This window comes from Gracilinanus agilis, chromosome 2 (genome assembly GCF_016433145.1).
Source record: "Gracilinanus agilis isolate LMUSP501 chromosome 2, AgileGrace, whole genome shotgun sequence".
In the NCBI taxonomy this organism is placed as follows: domain Eukaryota; kingdom Metazoa; phylum Chordata; class Mammalia; order Didelphimorphia; family Didelphidae; genus Gracilinanus; species Gracilinanus agilis.
The window spans coordinates 239,042,435-239,053,292 of NC_058131.1; the positions used below are offsets into that span (position 1 = coordinate 239,042,435).

Below are 10,858 nucleotides of genomic sequence, written 5' to 3' on the forward strand. Positions count from 1 at the left end.
AGAGCCAAAAGAACATTGTACATAGAGACCAATACACTGTGGTAAAATAGAATGTAATGGACTTCTGTACTAGCAGCAATGCAATGATCCATAACAATTCTGAGGGACTTATGGAAAAGAACCCTACCCACATTCAGAGGAAGAACTACAGGAGAGGAAACACAGAAGAAAAACAACTGCTTGAACACATGGGTTGAGGCAGACATGATTGGGGATGTAGACAGGAAACTATCACACCTATGCAACTATCAACAATTTGGAAATAAGTCTTGATCAATGACACATGTTAAAACTATGGGGGGGGGGAAGGGGGTGAAGGGGAAAGTAAGAACATGAATCATGTAACCATGATAACTTTTCTAAAAAATAAAAATTATTTAGAAAAAAAAAGATTTATACAGGGTAAGGGGATGCAGTCAGGTTCGTTGTTTTCTCAAGACTTGGTTCAGTAGACCTAGACCCAGGGCAGACCAGAGGATCTCCTGCAGAAATCCCTGGTCATACCTGTCACCTGTCAGCTAATCATCTAGCAGGAAGCTGAAAGCGAGGCGGGGGCGGGTTATGACCACCTGAAAACTGATCTACACAGTTTAACTCTTAAGGCGCAAAGGAAAAACAAATTATAATGATTATGAAAGCCGCAGTGCAACTACACGGCCTTCCAAGGAGCGAGATGCGGGGGGCGCGCAGCCTCAAACTAGTAAATAATCCTCCACTGCTCTCTCTCTAACCTCTAGTCTAGCGAGTCCAGGCAGGAAAGGGGGTGAGGGGCGGAGCCTGAAATCGGGGGCGGAACCGTAGTCGTGGCGCTCGGGCCGAAGTACCTACCCCCTTTCCGTGGCAGAGACTGAAAAGGGGGCGGAGCCTCTACCCGAGGAGGGAACAGGGGGCGTGGTGGGCGCCTTGTATCCCTCCAATCGAGAAGGGATGCGGGGCTATGGCCTCCGGTTCCGGGGCGGAGCTCGGGCTTGGCGGGCGGTGAGCTGCCAGAGACTGCCCCGGCGCGCGCGCGGGTAGGTGAGTGGTTCCGGCGTGGGCCGCCAGCGGTTCTCTTGGGTCCGGTATGGCCCAGTCGTGGGCTCTGCTGTTCCTGGAACCCCGTGGAACCGAGGCCCGGCCGGTCAGCATGCGTTGGGAGCTAGGCTGGCCCAATTGAGCTGCGTGTGAGGCGGGAAGGCCGCGCGAGCCAGCCAGGGCGGGTCAGAGATGGGGTCGGGGAGGGGACGGGGCCCCAGGGCGTCTCTATGGCAACCTCATGTGGCTGACACTTCTCTAGCGCTTTTAGGTTTGCAAAAAGAACTCTAATAACATTCTCAGCAGTATCCCCTTCTACGGGTTGTCCGAAGCGAAATGACCACGAGTTATACGTAAAATCATAGATACAGAGCTAGAACAGAGGCTTCTCTAGCTCCATCTTTTTTACTAGAAGATGTGGGACTAGGTCTCAGGGCCCCTGGTGCCCAGGCCATTTTTCCTTCCAGGAATTTATATGATTATAATTAATACCATCATTTTGTAAACTTGCATTGATTATATGATTATAATTAATACCATCATTTTGTAAACTTGCCCCTCAGTTTGAATCAAATTAAGAAGTAGAAAATGGCTTATCCCTCTTTCCCCTACCCCTACCTCAAATGACTGTAGAGACAAATATAAGTATCTTTACCAAAAGACGCTTCATTCTGTCACTCATTAACTCAATTCAGGCAGCTATGTGGCACAATGGATAGGCATGGAGGCAGAAGACAAGAGTTCAAATCTATGTTCAGATACCTACTGGGTATGTGACCCTTTGCAAATCACTTAACCATTGTCAGCTTTAGTTTCCTCTTCTATAAAATGGAGATGATAATAACAGTACCTACCTCCCAAGGTTTTTGTGAGGATCAAATGAGATATTTGTAAAGTGCTTTGTGCTGTATAAATGCTAGCTATTATTAATTCAGCAAACATTTATTTTTTTAATTGAATTTAAATACCTACTAAGTACAATATACTGTCTGTATAAGGATTGCTGTAAAGGATTCAAATTAAAAATGAATGGTCCCTGCCCAAAAGGAACTGATCATCTTGGCAGATGATATTTTACCTGATTTTAATCTGATTTCTGCTAGAAAATGAAATTCTCTTTTTACTTCTCCAATGCCTCCCTGATATGGTATATTAAATAAACTAGTCTAAAGGTGAATGAGGTAGAGGAGGCCTTCTGAATATTTACTGTAACCAATTTCTCTTTTATTTATGCAGTGTTCCTAAGACAAAAAGCAGCCCAAGGACTTTGGCCATGTTTTCAGAGCAAGCTTCAAAGAGGGCCCACACACTCTTGTCCCCGCCATCAACTGAGTCCTCCACCTTTGCTCGAGTACCTGTGACAACTTATACTAACTCTTCCCAACCTTTCCGTTTGGGGGAACGAAGCTTTAGCCGGCAGTATGCCCACATCTATGCCACTCGCCTTATTCACATGACACCCCTCCTGGTGAAACGGGCTCGGCAACGTTGGAGTGAGTGACTGAAGTTTGAGGGATGTTTTTTACTAGTATATAAATTTTGGGGCAGCTAGGTGGCAAAGCTTGGAGAAAGGAAAACCCAAATTCAAGTCCAACCTCAGACCCTTACTAGCTTTATAACCCTGGGCAAGTCACTTTACTTTTTGCCTTGGTTTCCTCATCAATAAATGGGGACAACAATAGTACCTATTTTGCAGGGTTGTTGTGAGGATCACATGAGATAATATTTGTAAATCACTTAGCACAGTGCTTGGCACAAAGTTCCCCCTATGTAAATATTAGCTTTTATTATGTTTTCACCCACTAGGAAGCAATAAGCTTTTCTTAGAGTTATGGAGAGATAATCAGAGAAATTCTTTATGTAGTCTTTTACATCCTTCCCTAGTAGTGATTCCACAGTGTGTGGAAAAGGAAGATTTTTTTTTTTTCATCTTCAATTAAAGTTTATGCTATTTTTCTCTTTACCCTAATTCTCTCCTCTGCTTTTCCATCTTCACATACTTGTAAGGTATAACTCTATTCTCCATTAGCCACAATTGCTTTAATCTTTCTTAAGTAACTGTTGTTTTTAAAGAAAATGAAGACTAGGATGTGTTATAGGTGAAGATAAAGTAAATGAGAAAGGAAAAAGGGGTGACTAATAGAGCAAAGTCCAGAGGAAGGAGAGAGGGGTGGAATCCAAGGACACAAGGAGAGAGGCAATGCTTTGGCAATGAAGAATGCTCTGAACACTTGGTGATGCTTTGAGGGACAGAGGAAGAAAGCTGAGGTCGCATTGGCTGATCTTAATCTCGGTAATGTGGAAAAAAAGTTGTAGTCACCGGCATTGGGGTAAGAATGGACAGAGGTTGGCATAAGGGACAAGGTTTAGAGTAACTTATGTGGAATAAGGCAATAACAAATTCAATTTCACAAGGATTTGTTAATCTATGTGCAAGACATTGAGCTTCATAAGAGATGACTAAAAGAATTACCACTTAGTAATGAGCCCAAGACAGCATGTACTTGCAGTAGACTTAATCAACTTTGGTGTTTTGGTTTTTCTATTATTACCCCCTTTAGCCATGTTCTGTGATGGGGAAGAAGGAGCAGAGAAAGCAAATAGTGGAGTTAAAGACTGGGGGTTTAGCAGAGAGGGAGTGGCAGGTAAAGGAAGCAAAGGATTTGAAGGTGGTAGCAAGGGAACTTTAACGCTCACCCCACAGTTCATAGGTAGGGTGATGAGTAAAGCCAATGATAGAATGGAAATATAGTAAGACCAAAATCACTGTAAAGATTAACAGATTCACTAAAACTTGAGAGAATATGAGAGATGGAAAACTGGGAATTTGTGATCTGGCTAGAGAATAGAATTCCAAAGTTCAGAATCTCAAAGTTAGAGAAGACCTAAGTCATGATGATGTCCAGGAAGTAGCTATGCCAATCGACGGCAAAAACCAAGTGGAACTGTAGGTCATGAAGGTAATGAGCTCAGAAGGTTCCATGAGGTCAGGGTGTTATTAGGTCATTAACATGAAGATGGATATGACCAAGGATGATGGCAAGGAACACAGTGGGAGGGAGAGACTGGACCAAATAAACCAAGTTAGCTATTGAGGAAATAGAAGAGTGACCTAGAAGTTGACAATAAGCATCAATATTTCAGTCTAGCCTGGACACCTCATCATCACTTCTAACATTGTTTCTGCGGGTTCTAACTTTTAGAATACTGCCTATTTATAACACTTTTATCTTAAATGTTTTATTATTTTTTTTCAAACCCTTCTCTCTTTCCCACCCCACTTCCATTTTTCAAAGGGAAAAAAATTCTCAAGAAAGATACTTTTCCACAAAAGTTTTATTCTGTTTTGGTCTAGGCCTGATATCACTTTAAATTTCTCCTCTAGGGGGCAGCTGGGTGGTTCAGTGAATTGAAAACCAGGCCTAGAGAAGGGAGGTCCTAAGTAAAATCAGACCTCAGACACATCCCAGCTGTGTGACCCTGGGCAAGTCACTTAACCCCCATTGCCTAGCCCTTACCACTCTTCTGCCTTAGAACCAATACACAGTATTGATTCTAAGTCGGAAGGTAAGGGCTTAAAAATAAGTAAATAAATAAATAAATAAACAAATGATTGATAATTTTCGCCTCTAGCTAGCCCTACATGGAATAACAAAGCTTAGGACCCCATCATTAGTTTATCTGTCTTCTTGTGGTGCCACAGAGTACCTTTGTTGTTGCTAGTGGGTACCAAGTTTTCTTCCTTTGTTAACTGCTATCCACCACCCTAAAAACTATCCATATTACTTACAGGATTAGGATTCTATTAAAGTGTTCTCTTGCAAGGCTGTATCTGTTGTCCATAAAGAATAAGGGAGTACTGGGGCCAGTCTTTGCCTCCCTTTCTATTGACTTTCACTTGAGCCTTAAGAAGTGACATAATCATTGGTATCCACAGGCAATGAAGTAATTGTAAGGAAGCTTTGTGAACTGCAGCCTGGAGAGAAATGTTGTGTGGTGGGGACCCTTTTCAAGTCCATGCAGCTACAACCTTCCATCCTTCGGGAAATTAGTGAAGAGGTGAGGCCTTTTACCTCACAGCTATCCTGCCATGCTCTTGGGAGGGAAAAGCTAAATCCGAAATATCTGATTGAAAGGGCTAGAGCAACACTACCAAAGTTGGTTAGGACATTTAGGTGTCTCAGTAGATAGAGCACTGGACCTGAAGTCAGGAAGTCCTGAGTTCAGATCTGGCCTCAGACACTTCCTAGCTGTGTGATCCTGGGCAAGTCATTTAACCCTGTTTACCTCAGCTCCTTCATCTGTAAAATGTACTAGAAAAGGAAATGGTAAACGGTTCCAGTATCTTCCTGTTCTCCAGAAAAAAAGTTGGAGGAGGGGTCCTGTTGGCCGGGGAAGAGACTGAGTGTTTGGCAAAGTACTGGGAAGGGGGAGGCAGGGAAGAATGGGGGCTTGACTGAGGGCTCCCCATACACACACACATATACACACCCTCGGAGTGTAGAAAAACACAGGTGTCTGGAGGCTGACAATATGATGGAAGGGGAACGGGAAATTATCTAAACCCAAATGAAATTTAAAAAAACAAACCCAACATGGAGTCACAAAGTCAGATACAACTGAAAACAACTAAATGACCAACAGAAGGTTGTTCCTAGAAAGATATGTTCAAGTACAAATCTAGCTAACATTACCCAATGGAACCCAAATGTATGCACTTCTTGGCCCTTTGTTCTCTGCAAGTCAGACTTTATGCATGGGCACAAGAGGAATAGGACTAGCGTTTGAAGGAGCAGTGGGCCCCTTAAATACAAAAAGGAAGGAACAAAGAAGGATATAAAGGCTAAATGAGTTGTTATATTGGAGAGATTGTAGTTATCTTGAGCTGTAGCAACTTTGATTCTAAACAAAAAAACCCCAAACCTCCATTTTTATATTCTAGCATAATCTACTGCCCCAACCTCCTCGGAGCAAATATATTCACCCAGATGATGAGCTGATTCTGGAAGATGAGTTGCAACGCATCAAACTGGAAGGCACTGTTGATGTGTCCAAATTGGTAACAGGTACATGGTGCATGTTGGGGCTAGACCTAGTAGGGACACATGCTACCCATCTCCTGATAGAGAAGTGAAGGGCTTAGAGTGCAAAATGATGGCCAATGCCAAAACTAGTTTTGCTCTACTATACATGTTTGTCAACAAGGGTTTTGTTTTTATTTTCTCAATTAGAGAAGTGGGAAGAGGAGATTGGAGTGGGAGGAAGACTAAAGTTTTGTGGATTAAATAAAAAAAATATAGACCTGTTAGGGGCAAGGGAGGTCTAAATGGGTGTGGAAGAAAAGGAGGCTATTACTCTCTTGTCTAATGTCAGCATCACCAAAAAGGGCTACAATTTAGCTTGAATTCCCAGTCGAGAGTCCCTCACCCTAAGGGAGGGAGGATGGCTTTATACACACACACACACACACACACACACACACACACACGTATATGTATGTATAGTCCTGACAGTTTGGGAATTTGAATTTAATAAGCATGACAAAGAGAAGATGGCTACACATACACTATGCTCCTCCTGTTTAATGCTGAGACCTTCATCAACCTTGCTCTCCAGGAATAGTGCTGGCAGTGTTGGGCTCCGTGCAAGATGATGGCAAGTTCCTGGTGGAGGATCATTGCTTTGCAGACCTGCCACCCCAGAAACCCATGACAGTACCTGATGCAGATAGGTGGGTTTTTTTTATTTTAAACCCTTACCTCCTGTACTAGAATCAACAGTAAGTGTCAGTTCCCAGGCAGAGGAGTGGTAAGGGCTTAGGTAAAGGGGGTAACATGCTCAGGATCACACAGCTGGAAGTATCTAAGGTCAGATTAGAACCCAGGACCTCTCATCTGTAGGCCTGGCTATCTACTAAGCCATCTAACTGTCCCCAGACAGATGAGATTTTAATACTTAAACTCCAAGGCCAGCTTTTGGTTGTAGCTCTCTTTTAGCTCAAAGCCATGATATACCTTTTAGCTTGCTGGTTGCCTCAGAAACTATAGTACCAAGTACCGAGATCATTAAATGCCTTGTTTTCCAGAAACACTTGTTTTCAGAGTAGTCCTGCAAATCTATAATCAGACTTGGGAAATTCCCCCAAAATTCTTCTGTGGCACTGCTGAGGCCTATGTACCTGCTGGTAGTCCCTTCTTCTTTAGGGAGAACAGTAGCAGAAGAACACTAGCACCAGCTTAGCCTTAGCAAATAACTAGCCTTCTCTTTCAGGTTTGTGCTTCTGGTGTCTGGCCTGGGCCTGGGCGGTTGCAGTGGGGAGAGCCTGCTGGGGACCCAGTTGATGGTGGATGTAGTGACAGGGCAACTAGGTGATGAAGGAGAACAGAGCAGTGCTGCCCACATCTCTCGTGTCATCCTTGCTGGGAATTTACTGAGTCAGAACACACAGAGCAGAGATTCTATCAGTAAGGTAGGGATTCCATCTGTTTGAACTCTTCCTAGACCTTCCTCTGAAGAGAAGCCTGGCAGTTCCTGTTTATCTAATGCCTTTGGGGGTGGGGGTTGGGATAAGGTCATCTCTGCAGCGAGTGAGCTTTCATGGGGAATTCTAGAACAAGGATACAAGTTTTTTGTTTTTTAAAACCCTTCCTTTCTGTCTTAGAATCAATACTGTATGTTGGTTCTAAGACAAAAGAGTGGTATGGGCTAGGCAATGGAGGTTAGGTGACTAGTCCAGGTTCATAAAGCTCAAAAGTATCTTGAAGCCAGATTTGAACCCAGAACTTTCCATATCTAAACCTGGTTCTCAATCCACTGAGCCACCTAGCTGCCCCCCAGAAAGCAGGTTCTAACAATAAATTTCCTGGAGTGGCTGCCGGTGCCTTTTTTGTTGGGCACCTCTTCTTATTTGTCCAGAGATTCTTTTTCCAGGATGCCTGGCCTGATTGTGTTATCAGAGAAATGGGGTATTTTAATAGCTTAAATTTTTCCCTTTGGTCAACCTCCTTAAATAGCTCAGACATTGGGACCTGTTTTTGACATAAAGCCAACTTTCTTCTTTGAATAATGTGAACTAATGGCAGTAGGGGTCATGGCACAGGACTCTCAACTTTGTTCTTGGTTGCTGGGTGCCATTCTGTTCTTCCTAGCAGAGTGTCATCAAAAAGCCTGACTGCAGGACTTTGGGGGAAATTCTTTGATCTATACTTTCTTTGGGGACTGACTTTAGCTATTGGAATTTCTATTTTCAGGCTAAATATCTAACCAAGAAAACACAGGCAGCTAGTGTGGAGGCCATCAAGATGCTGGATGAGATCCTACTACAGCTAAGTGTAAGCACATTTGAGCCTGTGATTACTGTTAGGAATTCTATCCTGAGAGCTAGAATTGGGTAACAAATGGCATATGGGTGTAGAAATTCAGCATTTGATAATAAGGTTTCAGCAAACATATTTTCCTATTCTCTGTTTTGCTAGGCCTCAGTACCTGTGGATGTGATGCCTGGTGAATTTGACCCAACAAACTACACTCTACCTCAACAACCACTTCATCCTTGCATGTTCCCACTGGCTACTGCCTATTCCACACTGCAGCTGGTCACCAACCCCTATCAGGCCACCGTTGATGGAGTCAGGTACTTTTAGGCAGTTTGACTCAGAGCTGAAAACTTTCTATTTTTACTAGAGACTGAATGGTTAGGAGAAGGGACATGTTTTAGTGGAAATTTAGTGGACATGGGAAGTGGCACTGCCATTTGTAACTTTCAGATTTCAGGCCTGTATCATACCAATCACAAGAGGCCAAAATGATGTTCGGCACACCGCTGAGTCTTCAGGGTCCATAAGGGTCACATAGGACAAGTTGTGACTATGTCCTACCCAAGGATAGAGAAGGGCTGTGTTAGAATAGAACCAGCTTGAAATTTGTCCTACAGGTTCCTGGGGACATCTGGACAGAACGTGAGTGACATTTTCCGGTATAGCAGCATGGAGGATCACCTGGAGATCCTGGAATGGACCCTTCGGGTTGGCCACATCAGCCCCACTGCACCTGACACTCTAGGTAATGAGACTCAAAGCCTGGTACTAGGGGATTAAGAGCCTGGAAGGATTAGTAATCTGAGAGAAAATCTGTGGCATGGATTTGTATTCCTTTTGTCCTTTGTGATAGTAACTTTGGACTGTCCTATTTGAGTAGGGGATTTAGAACCAGAGCTGATTCCAGAAGCCAGTTCTGAGGGGCTTCAGCTTTTTCTTTTAGACAATCCATATCTGTTATAGTTCTAAAAGACTTAAAAGTTCAGAAACTTGTGGTCCTTTCTAGCTATGTCTTTTCTCATCTGCCGTAAGGGCTCACAAATTGAAATCAGATTGACACCTGAGACAGTTTTTCTCTTTATGTCTCTTCTGAAAATTTTTTAAAATGTATTTTCCCTCTTCCAGGATGTTACCCTTTCTACAAAACAGATCCATTCATCTTCCCTGAGTGCCCTCATGTCTACTTCTGTGGCAACACTCCTAACTTCCGCTCCAAAATCATCAGAGGTTAGTTCCATCAATGTCAAGGGTACTAAGGGTCAGACTGGTATGTATATAACGGGATATGTCTTCATTTTGGACTAGTGTTCCATGCAGACTAAATCATTTATCATGCTCCCACTCTAAGCAGATGGATTTCTAGCATTCAGAAACTGTCATATGGTGGATAGACTAGACTTGGGAGACAAGATCTGGGCTCAGATTTCAGCTCTCCATCTCACAGCTGCATGGTCTTGGGCAAATCAGTTAGCTTCTCTAAACTCCCTTTTCTTCTGTAAAATTCATTATCTGTTCTGCCTGCCTCAGAATTGTTATAAAATAAGATCTTGGATGTGATTAGTTTTGCCCACTAAAAGGCCTCATAAATATAGAGATGTTTATTATTAACATCGGCTACCCTGGGGCTAGCTCAAGTTCTTCTTTCTAGAGGCTAGGTTTCTTGGTTTTGGTAGAATGAAGGGGCTTCTGGTCTTTTAGCTCCCCAACAGTGAAGGCTCTAATCTGGCCCTATTTAACAAGACATGAAAATGAATAGGGCCCAGTGCTAGGTAATTCTCTTGATCTTTGAGGATTCTGACAGGTAACCTGTTGAATTTATCATTAACTCAAAGTCCCCTGTCTTCTGTGGTTTCCCCTGGAGCTAGCATAGTTCCCAAAGGGTTCTGGGAATTCTGTCTAAATGAGCCTAATAGAAAGGGATTGCTTAGCTCCTCAATTAAAGACTATCTCCCTTTCCAGTGCTCATTGAGATGCTTCAGGGGTTTCAGATGAGTCTCCCATTTCTCCTCTGTTCAATCTTTGCAGGCCCTGAAGAGCAAACTGTTCTGCTAGTCGCTGTTCCCAGCTTCAGCACCACCCAGACTGCCTGCCTGGTGAACCTTCGAAACCTAGCCTGTCAGCCCATTAGCTTCTCTGGCTTCAGTGCTGAGGATGACGATGACCTAGGAGGAGGCCTGGACATGGGCTCCTGAGCTGGAGAGGTGGAAACAGTGCAGATGAGCCGAGGCAATGATGTCACTTAGACTAAACCATGGGGTAAAGAGAAGACCTGGCATGAGGCCAGGGGACTCATAAAGATAGGGCCTGGAGCTAAAAGGTCCTAAGGCTTCTTTCATGCCAGTGAACCCAGAGTGTGTCACGATCTTGGCAACTTGAAACTTTGTAAATAAAACCTGAAGATTTGCTTCCTGTCTGTTATGTGGATTTGTCTTAAGCTCCTGAGGGCAGTTTGGCCAAGGCACCTTCTCCAAAGGGAAGAAAGGAGCCTGTGGGGGCAGGTTAAAGATTTTTTTCCATAGGCCTGCTTC

At 43.5% G+C, this 10,858-nt stretch overlaps 1 protein-coding gene across 2 annotated transcripts; it reads left to right on the plus strand.

The window, feature by feature from the left end:
- Positions 1-981: 981 nt before the first annotated feature.
- On the plus strand, positions 982-10,735 carry POLD2 (DNA polymerase delta 2, accessory subunit). 2 transcript variants are annotated; one of them, XM_044661056.1, is made up of 11 exons: positions 982-1,013; positions 2,251-2,507; positions 4,952-5,073; positions 5,957-6,080; positions 6,631-6,745; positions 7,285-7,483; positions 8,265-8,345; positions 8,490-8,647; positions 8,948-9,075; positions 9,456-9,557; positions 10,356-10,735. In XM_044661056.1, exons 2-11 carry the CDS (start codon positions 2,288-2,290, stop codon positions 10,520-10,522), a joined length of 1,416 nt encoding a protein of 471 aa, XP_044516991.1. In that variant the 5' UTR covers positions 982-1,013; positions 2,251-2,287; the 3' UTR covers positions 10,523-10,735. The 2 variants fall into 2 exon arrangements, with proteins under 2 accessions (XP_044516991.1, XP_044516990.1); XM_044661055.1 differs by lacking the exon at positions 982-1,013 and adding an exon at positions 1,142-1,199.
- The last annotated feature ends 123 nt before the right edge of the window (positions 10,736-10,858 follow it).